General features: G+C 42.4%; 2 protein-coding genes across 18 annotated transcripts in view; both read left to right on the forward strand.

Annotated features, from left to right (window-relative positions):
• elna (elastin a) overlaps nucleotides 1-6,960 on the forward strand; it is a 61,521-nt gene extending 54,561 nt beyond the window's left edge. For 13 of the 15 annotated variants that reach the window (XM_031573349.2, XM_031573342.2, XM_031573337.2 and 10 more), the window contains 13 exons: nucleotides 17-43; nucleotides 125-151; nucleotides 263-277; nucleotides 376-399; nucleotides 534-545; nucleotides 1,907-1,972; nucleotides 2,165-2,209; nucleotides 2,517-2,567; nucleotides 3,009-3,044; nucleotides 3,652-3,705; nucleotides 5,523-5,552; nucleotides 6,150-6,203; nucleotides 6,427-6,960. In XM_031573349.2, coding sequence (XP_031429209.1) covers nucleotides 17-43; nucleotides 125-151; nucleotides 263-277; nucleotides 376-399; nucleotides 534-545; nucleotides 1,907-1,972; nucleotides 2,165-2,209; nucleotides 2,517-2,567; nucleotides 3,009-3,044; nucleotides 3,652-3,705; nucleotides 5,523-5,552; nucleotides 6,150-6,203; nucleotides 6,427-6,473 — 488 coding nt within the window. In that variant the 3' untranslated portion in view covers nucleotides 6,474-6,960. The remainder of the gene's footprint in view (nucleotides 1-16; nucleotides 44-124; nucleotides 152-262; nucleotides 278-375; nucleotides 400-533; nucleotides 546-1,906; nucleotides 1,973-2,164; nucleotides 2,210-2,516; nucleotides 2,568-3,008; nucleotides 3,045-3,651; nucleotides 3,706-5,522; nucleotides 5,553-6,149; nucleotides 6,204-6,426) is intronic. The other 2 variants (XM_031573336.2, XM_031573343.2) reach the window with 1 other exon arrangement.
• A 575-nt stretch (nucleotides 6,961-7,535) lies between these two features.
• The window catches only part of limk1a (LIM domain kinase 1a), a 40,712-nt gene continuing 26,029 nt past the window's right edge, over nucleotides 7,536-22,218 (forward strand). Inside the window, exons 1-2 of one of the 3 annotated variants that reach the window (XM_012828833.3) lie at nucleotides 7,536-9,359; nucleotides 12,900-12,999. In XM_012828833.3, coding sequence (XP_012684287.1) covers nucleotides 9,302-9,359; nucleotides 12,900-12,999 — 158 coding nt within the window. In that variant the 5' untranslated portion in view covers nucleotides 7,536-9,301. Of the gene's footprint in view, nucleotides 9,360-12,899; nucleotides 13,000-18,751; nucleotides 19,285-19,326; nucleotides 19,889-22,218 lie in introns of those variants that run through there. The other 2 variants (XM_031573354.2, XM_031573352.2) reach the window with 2 other exon arrangements.

Raw genomic sequence — 22,218 nt, forward strand, 5'->3', positions numbered from 1 at the left:
CCCCTTCTTTCACAAGGTGCCGGAACAGGCCTACCACCTGGAGGTATGTTGCTCTCTTTTCATATTCAATGTAAAGCTAATTATCTGTTGTGCGTTAGAAATAACTGCTCATTTGTCCACACAGTGGGTGCAGGCGTATTCCAACCAAGCCGTGAGTTCAAATTCTGTCAAGCTTTTACAGCAGTGTGAATGCCTGACACATTTCTTGAGAATGTGTGAATACTTATTCCTTACACTCTGTTTTGCATCTTATAATTCACAGCTGGGACAGGTGTTGGTAATTATCACACTCACCTCTCACGTACAAAATATAGCTCATTTTGTTGCCTGTCAAAAAAGAGTGACATTAATCTCCCTCCCTCTTCTCCTCAACAGGGGGAGCTGGAGTGCCACCTGGTGGTAAGACATGAATTACACTCACAACACCGTTATAAAATCATTGTTTTGTGAAAAAGAAATGTAATTAAAATGTACATGGCAGATATGGCTGTTCACTTCATACATATTCTCTGTATTTCATATTCACTTTGCAGGTATACCTCAACGTGAGTGTTTTTTTTTTACATTTCACCCAAAAATGATACTCAAACCAGCATCCTATGTCATTGATATTTTGGCAAGACAAAACATTTCTAAATCAACTCTTAGTCTTATTTTCTGCAATTAATGCAAGCCATTTGTAAATGTGTTGCTCAGATATGTTGTGATCCATATATAAGAGTAAAATAACAATTGAATGCTTATGGTTAATTTGACTTTCTAAATACTTTACATTCGTATCTTTTAAAAATGTATTTATTTGGTCCAGTCGGAACAGGAGTGCAGCCTGGTAGGTAGGAAGGGGAGGCATTCTGCATGCTAAAAATGAGAAAGTAATGCATTCCTTAGTCTGGCCACATGGTGGCAGGCATACAACCATTTTCAGAGGCAACGGAGGAGGGAAGGACCAAATTACAGAGAAAAATGGCTTTGAAGATAAATTACTCCATTTACCAAAAATGTTTGAGGTTTTAGGGTCTTTTTCAAAAACAAATGGCTACATTTGTGTTTCGATGGCACAACCATTGCAAACATTGCAGCATTCGTTGCCTCAAATGATAATTTCTCTATTCAGTTATGCTTCGGCCACATTCTAGCTGTTGTTATAATGGCACTATCAAAATAGAAGTGGCAGAAATGCAGAAATAACGGAAATGATTACTTAGTTTGCCTCTTTTGCCATACCACTCAGGATGTATTAGCATTAGCAGTTAAATAGGATTTCTCTATGAATCTTTTTATTCGTTCAGTTATGTTTGCTCTCACTCCATCTGTTATTATTATTTCCAAAGAGAAATGACCAGCAGAAATGATGCAAAACTGACTTTTGTATATGAAGCTTTAAGGATGCTCTTTTCACTGCCCCATTTTCTTCTGCACGCATTTCCTCCCAGACAGCTGTTATACAGCTAAAGGACATGTCAGCCTAGACATATGGTATATTTTACTGAGTGCTGGATTAGAATGACAGTTGCCTAACAACTCATCACCCTATTCCACATGTCCCTGCCCAATTTCTGATGAAACTGTCAGATCTCTACAGTACTGCAGAGGGAGGACTGTGTATCGTATCTGTATTGGCTGCAGGGACAGAAATCCATATAGAAATCCAGTTAAGCATTTAGTATTGTTTTGTTATTGTCAAACAAATGATTATATTAAGGACATTATTCCACAGCAAAAAGAAAAGCTAGTAGTAGTAGTTCCTGTGTCCCTATCCCCCTACCCATTGAGCTACATATTATTTCTAGAGCTGATCTAAAGGCAGAATAGTAGTCGGGTACAGTTAAATAGGTGAGACAGGATGGATCTTGCCTGGGCTGTGAAGTGTGCGGTGCTGACTCATCTCCCTCTGGATCTCTTCCAGTGGGCCCCTACGGTTCTGCAGCTGGAACAGGAGTCCTTCCAGGTGCCAAGCCTCTTAAGCCACCAGGTACAAACCTCCCGTACCATATCGACCTACAAGAGCATGTCACTACAGAGAGTTAGGAGGCCCAAGCCTTTAACTTTTCATATCAGAAGTGACCGCTTTTCTAGAGAATAATGGATATCAATACAAATTGTGGTGCGCAATGGACGGGCAAATTATTCTGATCCTCCTGTCTGTTATGTTCCTCTTTTGTAGCTGTTGGACCTGGCGCAGGAGGTGGACCCGTCCCTGGAACATTAGGTAGCAAATGCTATATTGCTATCAACCTGTGTTTATTAGGAATCCCTCTGCAGTTGCTTGTTAATGCTCTTTTTTGCTCATATTTTCTTGTGAATATATGGTGACAGGATTTTCTGATTGATAGGCAGCACAATTTCATAATGGCTTTCAGCAAGTTCAGCGAGCAGTTTGAAAGCCCAAGCAGTAAAACAAGCAGTCATACTCTCAAAACCATGTGAATGGTCTGATAAACATCAACTATGCAGTCTGTAAACTAAAATCTAAACTCAAACGACTCTAACGGCATTGTAATTGCTTCATGTTTTAGGTCTGAATCAGTTTGGTGCTGGCCAGGGGGGTGGCAAACCACCGAAACCAGGTAATGTTTCATTCTGCTGAGCACAGACTGTGAGAACATGTCCACCCACACAGCAACTTTCAGCCTTCTTTGTTGTAGTGGGAGTACCAGGCGTACGAGCGCAGGAATAGTGGAATCCACTCGCAGCTCTCATTTCTCCAGTTAGATCACTGGGGGATAGAACTTAAAAGTCAGGAAATAACAGAACTGCCACTCCCCACGGAGACAGATTACCGTTGGAGGCTCAATTTTGGTAACGGATTTCAGGATGCCAGCCGTTTATAGATAGAACAATGCCTTGGAGATTCCCCCCCCCCCCGAGCAAAACAGCCTTCAGCCAGTGTGTGTGAGTGAGGGAGGTGGAGCTCACTGGAAATTTTACATTCTTGCTGAGCTTATCAGTGTGGAACTGTTTATTTCACACTGTTCCTTTTTTGATACTATATCTCTACTCCCATTTAGGCTATGGCAATTTGGGAGCAGGATATCCTCAACAAGGTGAGAAGTTGAATTTCAAATATAAGCAATAAATGATGTCCTACTCTATATCCTACCCTGTAACTTATGTTCATTTCTATAACATGTCCTACATCTATACCAAACCCTACGGTCACCAATTTGCCAGGGCACTGGTTTATTAACCAGAGCCGACTCAGTCACCCATTTGGTCTTGTGGTTTGACAGAACAGAGTTAAAACTTAAAGATCTAGACAGGGCGTCTAGAGAGGCACAGAGTGCTCAGTAGGGTGCTACCTTAATAATTGGGATTTCTTGGCCTGTTGACAGCTGCGTTATCATGGCGACCCAGCGGCGAGACGGCTCCTCCCGTCTCCCGGGGTGACAGACATGTAATGCTTTCAGCGGTAATCCCGCTCTCTCTCTCTCTCTTTCGCTCTCAGCAGAGCTCTTTGGTGTCTCGTGCAAAACAGTTTCCCCCCCCCCCAGATTATCTTTGGAACGATGCAAATGAGGACTGGATTGTAGGGCTTAGTGTCCATGTGAAAGTCACATAGCAAATTACGGGGTTCATATTGCACACTGCATGCTCTGCATGATTTATGTGCATGATTCAGCCTCTAATACCTTTTACCTACTTTTACCTCAGGTGGTGTTGTGCCTGGTTATGGAGCTGGACAGGCCTACCCACAGGCCTACCCAGGTAAAACCTAAATTGTACATTTTCTCTTAATTTTTTTCATATGGAGTATTCGAAAACAGTGTAATGTTCTCCAACCATTTCCCATTATTTGTTCATGCCTTGTAATTATGGGAGCCATTTTGTCCACTTGGTCATTCAGTCTAGCATGTAGAATTGGCGCTGATGACACCAATTTCACTGGCTGCCCTCTGGTCTGGCTGGTGTACTGAAGCAGCGTGTGCTGTGCCGTGGTCTGACAGGAAGCTGAGATCCCAGAGGCTGGGGCGGGTGCTATAGATCACTGACTGAAGTGAAGAGCGGTGTAGAAAAAAAACAAACAGAAAAACACCATTAAAAGGCCATATAAATTAATAACGAGTGTAGGTCACTGCAGGTCCCCTTGGTCTTCCCTATGGTGCTCTCCTAACTGTGCAATCACTCAGTGAGTGAGTGAGTGAGTGTGTGTGTGTGTGTGTGTGTGTGTGTGTGTGTGTGTGTGTGTGTGTGTGTGTGTGTGTGTGTGTGTGTGTGTGTGTGTGTGTGTGTGTGTGTGTGTGTGTGTGTGTGTGTGTGTGTGTAATCTGAGAATTCTGGTGACCATCCTTTGTTTTGAAGCAGGCACAGGACTACTGCCAAACTGTAGGCAGACAGGTAAAATGGTGTGAAAGCTATAACCAGAAGAGAGAGAGAGAGAAAGAAAAAGAGAGATATGTGGCACAGTTCAGTCCTTAATTAAATCTAATCAGCTATTTGGGGCTTTTGCTAGTTTTTTTAAGTTGTGCTGTATTACACAAGAGAAATTTAACCCTCTGAAGTTTAAGTTTATATTCAGAGAGAAGTAATTATTGTGCCAGCCTAATAATTACTACTTCGAAACCATGACTGGCTACCCATCATATATATTGGCCTGTAAGATTTATAATATAGCTTTCAATATAATGTGCTCTACAAATGTAACACCTTAGAACATGGTATTACTTCTAATGACAATTATTTGTAAGTAAGAAATTTGATCACCTCTCTCTCTCTCTCTCTCTCTCTCTCCAGTGGTCAGAAACAAATTTCCTAGTTTGGCCGCCATCAGCTCTGATTACCAAGATATCATACATGCCCCTAACATAACCAAGTCATGTATGAATATTAAGTACTCACAGTCACACCTCACCTTTTGCCACCAAGAAAAAATAAAGCGCATTCTGGTATATAGTAGTGTCATTTCTTTCAACACTGTGCAATAGTTCCCCTATCCCTGAAGCACTCGGGTACTGAGCTTTATGTGTAGATATTCAGTTTAACCTACATATAATCTCCTATACAATCTCAATCTCAAATCCTTTGGAAAGCCCATATTTTCCATGTATGCTTATGTCATTCAGATGTTATATTAAGGAAATGAAGACGCTTAGTGGACTGCCATCTTCATGGAATCTGCACTCAGCTTTTGTGAAGCCCTCAGCTGTGTGTCTTAGTTGTGTGTGAAGGGTACACAAGGTCAGAGTGGTTGCTTGCAGAAATCATGCAAATATAGTTTGCATATTGCCCAACATCAGTGCAAATATACAGCATAATGACCTCCTACTCTCAGGGACACATGTGCTGTAACCATAGAGACGCAAAAGAATTGCAAATAGTGTGTATTACACTGACTAACAGGTGGGAAGTTTATTGAATATTAAAAGTAATGAGCTATAAAACTCAGATTGGTACTGAACATATGCTGCTTATCAACATGGTCATTCATGCAAATTGGGAAGATCCGCTATGTTCCTCAAATGCTAATTCTGTTGCTTCCTCTGCCAAGCAGATGCACTGACTGAAAATATGTGTTTCCTTTTTAGGATATGGAGGTGTACTGTCGCCACAGCAAGGTGCTCTTTTATTCTGTAGTTGTCAAATAACATTTGTCATATATTTAACTGATATTTGCATTGATATTTGCATTGAACTGGATTTACATACAGACACAGACATACATTACCTTGGAACTGCTATTTTTGTCCACTTATACCAGATCTACAACATAACTGGGCTCATGAAAGATTATATACAATCAAATATATTTCGTGGAGTGAGGCTTCAATGTTAACAATTGCATTCAGTTCAATACTATCACTCACACCTCAAGGACTGAATACATTTACTTAAAGAGCATCCTTATTATTAAATTCAATGGGAATGCAATTTCAACCTAGACACTCCTGAAGTGTACTTTTGAGTGCATTGTTTTGGCTGAAGGGACATAAAGTTCGAGCTACACCAAGCGGAGGAACATATGTTTGGTGTAATTAGTGAATCCTTTTCCTCCACTGACATGCCTTGCAGTGCTTGGCCATGGTTATATTAAGAACATCGTGTTTTACGCCCATGACTTGTTTTATTCTCCTTCATGCCGCATGTGGTATATCTAACACAACATGACCACTCAAGCCATGGCTGTATTTTAAAACTCCCCTTTCCTTTTCCAGCTAAAGCAGCCAAGTACGGTAATCTGGGAGGATTCTTGGGTGCTGGCTATAGAGGTATGACTGCTCATATTAGTATCAACCATGTGACCTCAAGAATCTCTTAATATCCTAACATCCATTTAGCCTCTGTGTGTGTGGCATCTCAGTGGAGCATTTGTGTACTAATGTGACAGCGAGACATTTTGTTTTGTCTGGGATTGACAGGCATTAGACATACCAGCACAATGAATGCTTCTCTCTCCGATTTTACATTAAACAAGTTCTATTCTGCCTTCAGGTGGAGCTGCATGCCAAGGCAAATACTGTGGCCGGAGGAGAAAGTGAAAGATCTCTTGAGATGTGAACTGACCTCAAGAAACAATGGTGCTACTGCATGGTCTAGAATGTACATTTGATATGCAGAAACAAAAGCAACAAAAGTCCCATTCAATGTACGAAAGTTACATATACAGTAGGACATATTTGTATAGACCCCAAAACCCATAATGTTGCACATTGGACAAGTTGTTCAGCACGACAAGCACCACGCCAACATTTTTTTCTTAGTGGCACACAATGTTTTTATTTTATTTTTATTATATTTAATATTTGCTCCACTAGTGCCTGTTTAAAGCTTTTACCTTTGATACTTTGGGATTCTGTAACTGAGCAGTCACTAACACCTCAAAAATCGAATGGCCAGGCCCAAAGCTTTGTTGTTATTCTGAGACCTAAATTCCAGACATACCACAGAGCTTGTCTAATGTGTGTGTGTAGATGTGTGTGTGTGTGTGTGTGTGTGTGTGTGTGTGTGTGTGTGTGTGTGTGTGTGTGTGTGTGTGTGTGTGTGTGTGTGTGTGTGTGTGTGTGTGTGTGTGTGTGTGTGTGTGTGTGTGTGTGTGTGTGTGTGTGTGTGTGTGTGTGTGTAAGAAGGTGTTTGTGTCTGTGTGCAAGCATGTGAGGGTGCTTGTGTGTGTGTGTGTGTACATGGCTGTATGTATGTAGGTGCGAGTGTGTGTGTGTGTTTGTGTGTGTGTGTGTGTGTGTCTGTGTGTTTGTGTGAGTATGGCTGTATACTATGTGTATGCTTGTATGTAGGTGTGAGTGTGTGTGTGTGTGTGTGTGTGTGTGTGTGTGTGTGTGTGTGTGTGTGTGTGTGTGTGTGTGTGTGTAAGAAGGTGTTTGTGTCTGTGTGCAAGCATGTGAGGGTGCTTGTGTGTGTGTGTGTGTACATGGCTGTATGTATGTAGGTGCGAGTGTGTGTGTGTGTGTGTGTGTCTGTGTGTTTGTGTGAGTATGGCTGTATACTATGTGTATGCTTGTATGTAGGTGTGAGTGTGTGTGTGTGTGTGTGTGTGTGTATGGCTGTATATGTGTATGCATGTATGTAGGTGTGTGTGTGTGTGTGTGTGTGTGTGTGTGTGTGTGTGTATGGCTGTATATGTGTATGCCTGTATGTAGGTGTGAGTGTGTGTGTGATTGACTGGCCTGATTTACTACTTCACAATGCTTTCCATCCAACCGGTAGGGCTACTTTGTGTCAAATTACAGCACAGAACATCTTCCCACTGTAATATTCATGGGACCTCCGTGCACAAGGTGAAACCAACCTCTCTAACATGCCAAAGTACTGAGGCTTGAGGCCTGTTAGACTGCTGGTGGATGGGCTCTTTTTTTAGAACTCTACTTGACTCCATATCATCTGTTCCAAGGTGCTGCTATTTTGGCCCTGGTACAGTTGATAGTGGATGGCAACATTGTGGTCAAATACAAGTAGTTAGATAGATTGTCATAGTCTTTTTATCATCAACTTTAGCCATGGCAAGTCTCGTTGTACCAGATTCACTGCCTGTTCAACGTTATGTCAGCATGAAGAGCTCTTTCAGCTCTGATTATGTTCAGTAGGTATCAATGATATGGAGCATTAGACACAACATGCAACTCATCCTTCTCAAGTAACTGGTGCTCTGATGTTGTGTGCCTTTCTGCCAATGTCACAAAAACCAAAATACTTGTACTAGTGTTCTGGGATGCGTACCATGAATGAGTGATTTACTAATAGGCTTTAAGAATACAAAAGAATTATGATTCCCCAGTGTCAGGGGGAAAGGTGCTTATTGTCGCTCGACCTAGAATGTTTCATTTAAGTCATTTAATATCCATACATAATTTTGTTTTTATATATATCATCTGTATTATGTTTAAACAACGTGTTATTAGGCAACCATTGCATTTGTTTTTGCACCATGTTGAACTTGACTCAAGAAGACAGTCGTAGAACACAAATTTCTGTAACAATCTTTTTTCATTTTAGCTTTCAGTAGTTCATGCATATAGTCACTGTGGAGTTACTGTACAACAATTTTTTAATAATGTGTGGTTTTTGTGTGTTTGTTTTGCCCCCTAAAATATTGTGATCATGTTACGTTATGTGTACTTTATTTACATTTCTGTCTGAGATTCGCCTATTAATCATATATGTCATGTCGTACAAAGGTAATTTACCACATTTGGCTGGTGGGATGACTGTTGTTAGACCCAAACCGAAATAACGAATGAGCTTTAGTTTTTTAATGCCCAGTGCTGTATCCATTTGAACTGCCTGTGAGCCCCTAACAGTCGTCCCCTCCCACTGTGCCGTGAAATTTACGTTTTTTATTTAATGGGAATGGTGGAGGCATTGCACTTTTTCCACGACGCACATTTGACTAGTTTCCGGAAATTCCGGCATTTAAACCGCTTCATGAACAACTAAATAAAAAAAAAAAAATGTTATCAACGTGTCTTGTCATACTTTTCTGTAAAGTTAAACACATAAAAGACTGTCACTGTGAAAATGGTTGCATCTTTATTATCCTCCCGGCAACAATTTAGTGTCGTTTGTCATTTCGCAATGGCGCGCTGGCATCTGAGAATGCATTGCGCATCTCGTGTGCTGCGCAGGCAAATTCTTATTATACTGTCCAGGGCTTGTGTTCAGTTGGCCAACCCGTAGTCTCATCTTTTCCAACCTGACTTGATTTGGACCATCCTACTTCTTCTCCGGTAGGCGCCGCAAACCGTTAGCCGAGTAGGTCTCAGCAAGGGGTGCGGAGTAGTGGCAGAGACGATACGGAGGGTGGATTTCTGTATCTCTTTGGCAAGCTCTCGCAGAGCTCCTGGTCGAAGGGTGAATGAGGTTGATGCTTCTCTGTTGTACCTGGAAGGACGAACGCATGGGAGAGCAGGAAGGTGAGCTAAGACACTGTCCAGTGCAATCTTGAAAAGACGATTCCAGCGACTTCCTCTTCTACATACTTGCAAGTGGGATATGTGCTGAGTAGCCTAGAGCATTCTCTACATTCAACGAAGTGATGCTGAGGACTTTTCGGTCTGAAACAGTGATGTTTTTTAAGCAGTTTCTGAGAGAAAGGGGGTAAAGTAAGACAGTGCAGTGTGAATATAAAGTGTTATTATCTTTAATGCATTTTATTCAGCATGGCCCTGCAGCAACGTAATAGTAGTAGTATATATAGGGTCTTAACACTTGGCTATGCGGATGTTCCTAAAGACATCGTTAGAATGTTTTATCATTTTGAGAGAGAAACGTTAAAAACGGTTACATATGATTACATTCTAGATTTTGTAAGTACGTAACCACTTAGAACTCAGTTTCTCAGCAGAGGAAATAGCGTAGCGTGTCAGCAGTGTTAGTAAACACGAACTAAAATGAGATTCTAACCCCACCAGCTCTAAAACTCGGTCATTTGTGACTCGTGAAAACACACTCAATGGAAGCTGTTCACGTCCCTGGCATCGTCATGAAGTGTTTGACAATATAACATAGCCTTCGCACAAGTTAGATAGTTTCATTTTAATCAATAATGGCATCATTAACATGGTAATAGTAATCTGGTATAGCCTACAGTGTTTTGGTTGCAAATACTTTCTTAAGAATACGACGAAATGCGTAATGTAGCCCTAGTCTATTCCGCCCTGGGCGGCATATGCCCGCGTACGGGTGAAGCATCGTTCAATCATTGTCAAGCGTCACGAACTGCGTGTGTGCGAGTCATGTCAGCCTAGCTTAGTGCTGTACAGTGTCTTAACATGCTGCTGGCTTCAACTGTCTGGAAATGACCGTGTTTGATGGAGTATGCTCGCACACTGGACACTCCTGGTCCTTGGGGGCAGCGCATCATTTTTTAAAAGGCTGACAGGGATGGTAGAGGAAGAAGCATCCTGTCACATCCAATGTAACGAGCTGATATGAGAGAACCTCTGACAGCGATCTTGCGTTTGAATTTGTGAAATTCTGGTCTCAATATAATGCTTAAATAGGCCTACAGTAAACAGAAACAAACATAAGCTGGTAATTGGTGACTAGATGTCATCAAATAAATGGCCTTGGCCTACATCAGGAGCCTTGCCCTGGAGTCAGCAGTTATAACACAAGTAGTAGAAAAGTTTAGGTGCGTTTCTACAGTTGTAATGAATGTAGGAAAAGATATACCGAAACTAGGCACCTAGATACTGGTTTTAATGGTTCTGAATTAAGATAGAAAGAGTGTGAGTGTGACGTCACCACCCCTTTCAAACAAACTTAGACTTTACCTTAAACTAAATTATTACATTGTCAAAATGATTGATTCAACCACTTTGGTGGGCAAGAAAGATTTCCTTTTGTAGCCAACTTCATGCTAAATGTAACAGTAACTAACTCTCTATTCTTTGGCAAACTAGTTAATATACTCAAGCCAACCTGTCCTTTTTTAGCACACCCCAAATTTCTGCAAGGTGAAAGCTGAAGATGTGTACCATTTTCTTTCATACTCCAAATACTAAGTAGAGAATGTTGCTTTATATTTTATTGTTTAAGGAGTCAAGCCGGACGAATGAGTTAGTGGCAGATATCAGTTCACAGTTCACACTGTTGTGTTGCTCATTAGCTTTGGTTATGAGAGCTGAATATGGACAAATGAGCTCCTCCAGTAATCCCACTAACTCCAGACATTTTCCTCTAATCTAAAATGAGACTGATGACCTTGTTGTCATGGATAAGGATGGAATATGCAGGGCTTTTCTTAAACAACTGACACATGGAGAGTTTTCCTAAGTGTGCTTGCCAGAGGCTAGTTCAATAATGGGATTAGTGTTTTTTTCCACCCTCATCCAGAATTTGAGATTTTTTTTATTAGGTTTGAATATTGTGTATTATACTTTGAATGGGTGTTTGTGTAGTTTTCATTGGCGTGACCATGAGTGACTAAGATTGAACTAAGATTTGATGTTGTTTACCTTAAAGGTATAGAGGTTTCCTGGGGATATGAAATGTGTTAAATCTGTTCACAGGGCATTTGTGACATTATACTCTTTGATACTGCGGTTGGAATGTTAACGATTAGTCTGTGCCTGATTAGACTGAATTACAAATTTGCATTGATTTAGGAGATTAGTTTTATCTTTGGTCTCTTAAAATTGCATCACTGAGAAATTGTTAGAATTTGTTGATATGTTGTAATAGGAAAGAGGCTGAAAAAAGGAAATGTTTGGTTAAATCATTACACTGGCACCTATATATGGAAGTCATAGGTCCTGTACATGAAATACTGATATATAATGTTTTGTTGGTCTGTGGTTCTTCATTGGCTAGAGCCATGGGTTCGATTACTCAGGACCGCATGCTTTTGTTATACGGTTAATGTGAATAAATGCAGCACAATCCCTCTGAGAGAGAGGATGGGACTGGAGAGAATAAGAAGACTACAGACAAAAAACATGTGTTAAATGCCGAGGCAAGCATGGCGAATGTCAGTACATTAAATCTTTTAGGTACTTCAGCATTTTCATGGAAAAAGAGAAAACAGGACAAAGAGTTGCAGCAGTTATTTCCATATGCCTCTATCACACACTTGCTATCGAGACAATCAATGCTGGAGGCCTTGCCAACAGATCTGGCCTCTTTCGCTGTTGGCAGAAGACTGAATGAAAACAGTTGATGGTGTTGATGTATCAGTTAGATGTGACTGATTGTGTCATTGGGTTTACTTCTCAGCTAGCTCTCACTTAGCATACAGTCCAGGAAACTACAGGGAATTTCATATGGGTAAGTTTAGGGGCATGTGGGTGTTTGTGGTCTGTTCATTTTATTAATCCGCTGTATGACATTTCAAGGTCATACAGCTTATACAGACTACGTGTGCAATGCAAATGAAATGACTATGTGCAAAATACGGTTTTCAGCAGAATTTCCCACACGCAAGTCACAGGACAAATCACATGGACTGAGTTGTGGTGAACATCTCATCAAGCAGCTCTCTGTGTTGGGCCAATGCTCTAACTAAATAATGCAAATTAAACAGGCTTGTGTGCCAAAGTTCAGGTCTCCCCAGTGGAAATACATCAGTCCAAGGCAAATGGAACCGGACCTACATGGACAGGCTTCAGTGATAGTTACAGTTACAGCCTGGCTCACCCTTACATAAGGAGTTGTAGTTAAACAGCCTGTCACTGTCATTGCATTTGCTGACACTGGCTGAGATCTGCTGCCAGTCACAGGAGAGACGTGCTGTGTTTTCTTTTCCCCACATTGTCCAAAAACATGACATTTGCGAGTAGTTCCGAACCTGCAAAGGAAAGGGTACGTGTGAGTCAGTCCGGGCCGAGGAAGCATTAGTGCATGTGTCCCGTGTTACTGTATGTGTCATGTGTTCAGTGTTAGCTTGTGTCTGACCTTGACCCCATACTGTCTCTCCCTCTGACTCATGACTGTGCTTTTGTTGCGTGCTGCAGCTGGTGGGAGCTTGCCTGTGTGTGCGGGATGCCGACAGCGCATCTACGATGAGCAGTACCTCCAGGCCCTGAACACAGACTGGCACACCGTTTGCTTCAGGTGAACACTCTCTCATCTCATCTCTCAGTACGCACTGTGTCTGTGTCTGTGTCTGTGTCTGTGTCTGTGTCTGTGTCTATTTCTGTGTCTATTTCTGTGTCTGTGTGTGTGTCTGTGTCTGTGTCTGTGTCTGTGTCTGTTTCTGTGTCTATTTCTGTGTCTGTGTTTGTGTCTGTGTCTGTGTCTATTTCTGTGTCTGTGTCTGTGTCTGTGTCTGTGTCTGTGTGTGTGTCTGTGTCTGTGTCTGTGTCTATTTCTGTGTCTGTGTCTGTGTCTGTTTCTGTGTCTATTTCTGTGTCTGTCTGTGTCTGTTTCTGTGTCTATTTCTGTGTCTGTGTTTGTGTGTGTGTCTGTGTCTATTTCTGTGTCTGTGTCTGTGTCTGTGTCTATTTCTGTGTCTGTGTCTGTGTCTGTGTCTGTGTCTGTGTCTGTGTCTGTGTCTGTGTGTGTGTGTGTGTGTGTGTGTCTGTGTCTGTGTCTGTGTCTGTTTCTGTGTCTGTGGTTGTATCTGTGTCTGTGTCTATTTCTGTGTCTGTGTCTGTGTCTGTGTGTGTGTGTGTGTGTGTGTGTGTGTGTGTGTGTGTGTGTACTGGCTTAACTACGTTTGCTATTTTAGTGCTGTTGTTAAGGAATAGGCCCCAACCCATGTAGTGTCACTGGACAGATATAGGTAAATAGTGTTATTTGTATATTGTTTGGCTAATCATTTTCCATATAACTCTTTCTAAAGCATACATGCAAGGCTTCTATTTTGCATTTATTATCAGGAAGAGTAAATAGACAAATATAATGCAAGTTGGCCATAGTCTGAGTCTCATAGTCCATTGTGAATGGTCCAGAGGAAGCACTCATTAATTATGTGGAAACTTAGACTCCTTCGTGGCTCAGAGTTTCCACATAGAGCCCTATGGCTTTGTCTTGCTAGGAGAATGAAGCCCTAAGGCTCTTCTATTAGGAGGTTTACCACTTACTCAGAGTTAACTTACCCAGGTTTATCACTAAACAACTTACTTGGAATACCCCCCAGAGACTGTTTTTATTTATTTATTTATTTATTTATTTATTTGTTTGTTTGTGTGTGTGAGTGTGTTTCTTTGTTGTTTTTACAATGCTGCATCTTCAAGTTCAAGAGCTGAATTAAAGTGAACATTTGAACATTTTACAAAATGGTATCAGGTTTTTTATATTATCCCTTTTAATCAAGTACACAATGCAAAAATCTCTTTTAGTCTCTTCTGTGTGTCAGGGTTTTAGAAATGCAGGAAAGCAAGATCACACGCTCAGAGCATGGGACAGAGAGGCCTTTGTGTTTTTTGTATTTGCAGTAATGATCTATTTTGTTGAAAGAAAGCTCTCTTTTAATTGGTCCCTCTCCCAATACCCCATTAAGGTCATGTTTGGTCAGCTGTTTTAGGTTACAGACGGTGAAAGGCCAGCGCTTGCTGTGGAGCCCCTATATTTTTCTTGGCTGAAGAAAAAGAGAAAGCTGCTGTGTGCGTGATTGTGATGATGAGGCCGTCATTAGGCATAGCGCCTCACAGTGGCTGCATGTGACATGGCATGAAGATGGCAAACCCTCACTAGAATCATGAAGAAATAAGATTACTGTAAATAACAAGACAAGCGTGTTTTATGATGATACTATATAAGTTTGCTTAGGGGTTCTGTGATCTTCATGAGCTCTATGCCCTTGTTGATAACTGAGGGTTATGTATTTCTGTGATGGTGCGCATGTACACTGTGTCAATTAATGGCCGCATAGAGCTGTACCATTGCTTAACTAATCATATCACATGACAGAGTCATTAGCTGCACCCTGTGTAGCCCTGTCTGACTTGTGGTTCTCGCCACTGGATGGCGGTTTTGTTTAATTGAAAGGATTATTTAATGCCTTGTGCTCAGTGAACTCTTTGCCCCAGGTTAAACTTGTTTTTTTCTACATGGCTGTGACAGTTAGTGCCAGAAGGCTTTGGTAACTGTGGGTGATGTCTTCGTCCTCCAGTGTCCTCCGGCTTGTCCTTCTCCGCTAGTGACCGTCATACATGATCATAAAAAATGGTCGTACTCCAATGGAGTGTGGGGGCATGGAGATGTTCCTCATTTCGCCTTTTAGCTGTAAATCCCATTAAGCACGAATGACTGCCTGGACAAAGGCTGACTTGTTTGCACAGAGCAATCTGAACCTGCTTTTCCACTATGGCGTTAAATCCTACCACGTCTCTCGTTTAACTATCTTTTTGTTTTGTTTAGTTTTGTTCCAACAGGTCTGTTTTAAATGTGTGAGGAGGCCTTTGGCGCTCTTTTGTGTTGGTTCAAAATGAATCTGACGATTGGGGACCACAGAGATTTCAGAGAGTGCATCAGATCTGTAGCTGACACGTCACGAGGCCATTGACTGACGAGTTTCTGTGTGCTTATGAGAGCAGCCTGTGACCGCCTGCCCTCTGCAGTTTCATGTAGAATTAGACTTCACGGTGATGTCAGTCACTTGGCGCCTCCGAGTGGAGATGAAAGTTGATTAACCTCCCGTGCAGGAGGCCGGCCCTGCACCTCTCTCAGGGATGCCTGTCACCTCCCAAATCAGTCTCCACACACACACACACACACACACACACACACACACACACACACACACACACACACACACACACACACACTGTCACCTCCCACATCAGTCTCCATAGGGCCCTCTTTACAGGAAAGGACTCTGTTTACAGAAACTCTATGTGGCCTCAGAAAGGGAATGAAGAACCTCAAGGTGATTTCATTAATGTGGAAGATCAGTTCCTTTTTGTTTCTGTTTTTTTCTCTCTGAAAAATTTCACAGTTTACCTCATACTATGTATGCTTACAAACCCTGGCAAAATGAAGAAGGTTATTGACACTCTACTTCCTTAGATTTGAGACAGAAGTAGTATTACAACTTTCTGCTGTTTAAATGACATATGTACTTATATACATATATAGTACATACTGTATATAGGTAATGGACCAGCAGTATTAAATAGAGTTCTGGATTCTCCTCTTCTCTCCTTTTCTTCCTGATCTCCCTGCCATGGATAACAGGATAACAGGTCCTCTGGAATAAGAGGATAACAGGTCACTCATCAATCATGTTTTTAGTGATGCAACCGGATTTGTTTTCTATTAAAGTTTAATAATATATATATTCAGAATCTGGTTTATAAGCACCATGTTTCTCATGAAAAGGTGAAAATAAGTCATGTTGGAATTTTCTTGGAGGAAGTGCACTTTTCCCTTCCACCCACATGTTTATAAATATCGAGTTTATGTAATCACTTCCCTTGCTCTTCCCCTCTCTCTATCATCCTCAAACATACTGATAAATAATGTAGGACACTTCATTTTTTCCCTGCATTCAAGATCCTGCTTGTGCATCGCTTAATGCTTTTAATCCAATTTCCCAAACCAGCCTCTCTCAGAATGGATGCCTGGATCCAGTCAGATGCCCCCCTTTGAACCCTTTGTCTTCTAACAGTGGAGACTTCTGGCAGTCTGGTCTCTCTGTATTCTGGGTTATACACTTGGCAGTCCTTTCTGGGATTGTCTGTCTCCAGTACAGGTCTTTTGTCTGCAATTGCCTTACTTTTTATTGCTAAATCTGCAAATGTGTTTCTCCGGCTATGGAAATTGGCATGGAGCTTAAAACTGCATTAGCAGCCATGCTGAGCTGCAGGCTCCTAGATTTGGCAGGGGGCACGTGGGTCATATGCGGAACTTGCAAGAGTGCGTGGAACGCGCGTCAGGAGCAGTGCAGATGGAGCGAAGATGGAAATCTCTCACTTCTGTCACGCTTAAAGAGGGGAGGGTGAGATGAGGAGTGTGGATATCGAGGAAGAGTTTTCTAGTTGAAATCGAAAATTAGGTCACTTTAGTTACATCGTCAGCATGTAGCCCATGTGTTTGTGTTACCCTTTGCTGTTGCTGACCTTGAAGTCAACTGCATTTGTTTGTTCAGCATGTACCTCTTTAACCAGAACATGCACACAACATTGCATATGACCTGTGAGATTTTGATATTAAAAGCAGAATGACGCTGTGTGGATATATTACGGATGGCACGTTTGTTTGACCCTGATGAAATTCCAGAGGGGGATTGTCATAGAGGGATTTAAGACCGCTTTTCTTATCCCTGAATGCTAGCTGCCTGCACGCCAAAGTGAGAGAGCAGGGATTTCGTGTCGAGCAGGGGAAGAGCTCATTCCCATGTGTGTGTGTGTGTGTGTGTGTGTGTGTGTGTGTGTGTGTTTGTGTGTACATTTTCAGGGCTTGTTGTTAAAGTACATACAAAAAAAAGAGAAAATCCCAACACAGCACAGTTTATTTGAAGGGCTAACAGATGTCCCCTGGGTGGAAAAAGTACAGTGGGCCACAGAGAATGCAAGCGGAGGTTTAGCTTCATGGGAAAGTGGAGCTGCGTTGGCTGAGTGGTCCGCTCTGACTCCAGCAGTCCCCTGACTCCGAGCACAGCTTTCAACTCTCAGAGCTGCACGTGAAAGAGAAGCATGGCAGACTGGTTTCCAGAAAGATGAATGCAAACCCAGATCGACACAGGAGAAACATTTCTAAACTCTTCGTTTTTGACCTCACTTTTTAATGAAAACATTCCATCGGCTAGAAGAACCATAACTGCATATATGCTCAGTGGCTGAACAGAGGAGATTACGTCAGCAATTCTGTCTAATCTCTCTTTAGTCATTACTCTTTAGTCATGTTACTCACTGACCATTACCTACCTACAACATATTGCATACCCTCGTAGTCCAGCTAGTCATCAAGGTGTTCACAGTACTACAGGTCTTACTCTAGGTGTATTTTTATTTGACTAATCTTTTTGTTAATGAATAGCATTGACTGGTTTTATGTTTTCTGTCATAAAATGTAATTGTGGGTGAGATCTTCTTCCAGCATGGTTGTATATGTTATCTGGGAGAGTGGTAAGATGTCATATTAAGAGCTATCATGCTGTCATATCTAAAGGAACTGAAGCAAGGCAGAAAGATTCCATCACCCCAAATAACTTTGGCACTGAAGCATGTTGTGAAGGAATAAGGATTATGAATGGCTGCTTTCTTATTTTTCCACAAAGGTTTAGTTTGAAAAAACAAGATTCTTGCGCTCTGAGGCTAGTTAGCGTCATTGGCCATGATGTGCCTGCATAGTTTCCAGGATTGGACCCGTGGGGGACTCCAAATGTGAGAGAAGGCCATGTTGTGTCGGCTCATATGCCGTGTTGCAGGTTAGATCACATACGCACGTCATGTACACACAGGCACTCACGCTGCCACCCTGAAGAGGTCTATTTTGCTTTTTCAAGGAGGTCCAGACGTACTGTTGAAATTGTGCCTCTGCAAAACAGATGACCTCGCTTCTCAGTCGAGTTGAAAGACCAAGATATCTCCTCTACCCGTTAGTAGTAATGTAGTAGTGTAGTAATAGTGGTAAATAATAGTACTGTTTTTGGAGACATCTGTCAAAGTGATATCAAACCTAGAGGCGCCACTTGGTTTTCTAGCCGTTGCATCTGAGTGCTTTAACTGTGATCAATTGAATGTATTGGAGTCTTGGCAAGATCTGAAAGCTGAGCACGTCCAGTGGCCAACTTCTCATCTTAGAATGAGTCAGTTACATCTCATTGCAGATGTGAAAAAGGAACAGGACACAACCAGCAATCGCACAACAGGTTCACCACAGCCCTGTGGACTCTGTAGCATCGGTGCTAGTATCGACACATTATAGCATCGCTAACATCTACCTAGCCACCAAGAATGCAAGAATGATGAGAGTGCAATCATGATGGTTTTTGTGTCAGGTTGGAGGTACAATATATGGTTTTGTATTTTTAGCACTAGAAATCAGGTTTCTGTAGTTTCTCATTTAAAAAAACCGGCATGCGACAGCAGGGCAGTAAAGATGCTCTGTTTGGTCAGGTGAGTTGTGATCCTACTCACAAAATAAGGAACTGTGAATGAACCCACCAAAGGACTATGCACAGAGACCAGTAAAAAACATTCAACATGAAACTAGATTGGGGAACTGAAGGCACAGCATAACTGTTCCTTTCAAACACGGGCTCTTTCATTTTTATTCCATTCCACTCTGAGACAAGACTGGGATTTCACTCAAGCAGAAGCCTTTCGCTGGAAAACCTGCTGTGATAGCCTGCTGCAGAACGAGCGGAGAAGCTAAGCCTCTCTACTTCACTACACTTTGACAGCCCTCTTTTGGAATGGAGAGACACAGGTGGCTAGGGATAAGGAGAAGGTAAGCAAGGCAAAAAAGACAACAAAACTTTTCGAGATGAAATGCCTTCAGGGCAGTTCTGCTGCAGCATGTTTGAAGGCCCGAGGGTCGACGGTTATGTGAGTGTGTGTGCGCACGTGTGTGTGTATATGTGTGTTTGCACCATTATCAGAAAGGTGGAGGAAGTATGCTTACACGAGCTGTTCAGCTTGGATAAAGTAAGAGCACCACCCTCTTCCACTGTAGCGGGGGCCCCGATAGTGGCAGGGGACAGACAGGAAAAGGCTGGTGTCAGGGATCAGGTCCGCTCCCAAGGAGGCCATGAGTTAGCCCAGAACAGGAAATAGTAGAGGAAAGAAAAAAGAAAAAACGTTACCAGCTGCAGCGAGAGCTTGTGAGAGACAGAGAGAGGGAGTCAGAAGCAGAGGCAGCGAGAGAAGACGAAGCATTCATTCACAGCGTAGTGACACAGGGCTTGATTTAGCAGCGTTGTGGTTTTGTGGAGGCCAGGCTGGTGAGCTTTCGACATGAACCTGCTTCCTGATTGTCGCAAGAAGGGCTTCACGCTACATGGCGAGATGTCACGCCGTGATCAGCGGTACCGTAGTCAGATGAGCGGACGAAAGTAAGTCGTTTTGGCTCAGGGTAAAGGGGTGTGGGGGGAAATGCGGATGTCCACAGATGTCAAGGCAAAAGGAAATTGTTCTTTTTCTTTTATTTGTGGCATTTAAGATAGAATGCGCTCTGTAAAGCGCCTTGAGACAATTTTATTGTTCCGAGACTGGACTCACCAGAACATGTATTAGTCTTGACAGCTAGAAGTAAATGTATCCATTTCTTTAAAATAAGGGGTAAAAGAAATGGGCTGTTTACTTACTTACTGGTGATTAGCTTTTTTGAGACCAGTAGTTTCACTTCCGTTTTTTTTTTTAGCTCTTTGACCAAAATATTCTGTCATATAGCTACGAGGCAAAGACATCATGGAAGAGTCACCTTAATGTTTGTCATTTGTTTTTCTTCAGTCCATCCAGCAGTGACTCATTCTAAAATAGTTTCAGAAGCAGAAGGTATACACCTGTTTCTCATCCCCTCCCCACCATCAAAGGCTCTGTCATAGTGCCGGTCACGTTCTCACCTGTGTGTTTGATACTAAAAGAACATAGTTGGTTATATTCTCACAGGACTATCTTCTGGCTTTGATCAAAACTGGCCCTGATTGAAGAGGTTGTGTGTGTATAACTTGCACTGAACGTTGAGCACCAACATCTGTGAAGTTCCTGGTAAGGGCCCTCGAGCAGCCCCCATACATGAACTGGATTAGCCTTTCTAAACTTGTTTCATGGAGTTCCACATTTCCCTAACCTCAGGATTGCTTGTGCCGATGATGATGATGTTTTGTATCTTCCTGTGAAAGGCCTCTACGGTCCAGGAAGCATATAAACTCTCACCCATCAGGCTGGATTTCCTAAAGTGAGTTTGCATGTGAGTCTGTTAACATGCACTCACAGAGCACTGATGAACTCATCGCAGAAGAAATTAAACATCCACCTCAGGATTAAAGGCCTTCCCTCAGCGCTGGTTTGTGCTGTGCTGTGATGTGATGTTCCGATCTGGCCTGTGTGCCTCATTCCCACGCACGCCACCAGCTTTACAAATTAAACCTGGCTCCGGAAGGATGTGCGGATTTGGTGGGCAGATGTTGTCCTAGGGCAACAGGAAGAGAAAACAAATTAAATTAAAAAAGAATGTGTGCTCTGCTCCCACCTAACAGATGACGATGGCATAGTCAAGCTCCACAAGGCTAGTAAAGGTACGTAAGCCAGTTAGCGTCATCGTGTTACAAGAAACACAACAAATGAACACAATATGTTCCTAAATACAGAGGTGCTGTCAGAGACATGGAGGTTTTGTGTCAGTTTGAGTATTTTTGTTTTTATTGTTGTTTTCATATTTTTTTTTAGCCCTGCCAATAGAGCCTTGATGTACAGACTGGGTTGATGAAGTCATACCAGTTAAATGTCTGTTGCATCACTACTTCCGCAGTACTGGGCATTATCTCTCATCCTGTCGCATTGAGAAGCCTTAAATAAACAGCCTTGTGTTGCCTGCCGTCTGAAAGGTCAGGTTACCCTGCCCGGCTACTCTGTCTCCAGCATCTAGTCTGTTCAGATGACTGTTGGTCATTTATAGAACCTTTCTTTTGTGTTACAGCAGCACGCCGACATTCACAGTGGAAAAGGGACCTCTCTGATAAGACACCAAGACTTTCCTGATAACACCAGTTTTGCCTCCATACAATGTATTTGGAAGTTGTCTTAGTTCTGTGTCTTTTCTCTCGGTTCTGTACAGAATGTGTTGCTGTGGGGCTTTAATTCCCAGGCCTGACGTGAACAGCACTTGTTTTCGTGTTTGTTGAAAGCCAGTGTTGGCTCGGATTCCCTAGTTGGCAGGTAGTCCATGCCCTTTGACTCACTTGGTTGGAGTGGTGCACACATGAGAATAGCAATGCTCCTTTCTCTCTTTTTCACCCCGCAGACAGACAGACAGTCAGTCAGACAGGCAGGCAGACAGACAGACAGACAGAATGTTCATTCAGTGACTGAAAGCCCAGCGGGGCTTAGTGAACACAAAGAACCTGCCAGCATACACGCTATTCAGGAACAGTTCTGGCCTCCATACCTGATGTGGCCTGATGCAAAGCATTCTAATTCTGGAACAACAGTTATGCTCCGGAACAAACAGAGCTCACAATGCCGCACGGCATCCCTCATCCCAGCCACACTCTTTGCTGCTGTGGAAATAAGACCATAAAGCATGGGCTCTTGCTTTTGTTATTGCCAGCGGTGGGATCGCAGACATCGCATGGTATGGCACTGGTATGTGTGCACGTGGCACCCGAGGGGTTAACTGCAGCAACCGGCTTGCTGAGCTTGCAGTAGTCGAGCCTCCCGGCCC

This window comes from Clupea harengus, chromosome 9, assembly GCF_900700415.2.
Source record: "Clupea harengus chromosome 9, Ch_v2.0.2, whole genome shotgun sequence".
Lineage (NCBI taxonomy): Eukaryota > Metazoa > Chordata > Actinopteri > Clupeiformes > Clupeidae > Clupea > Clupea harengus.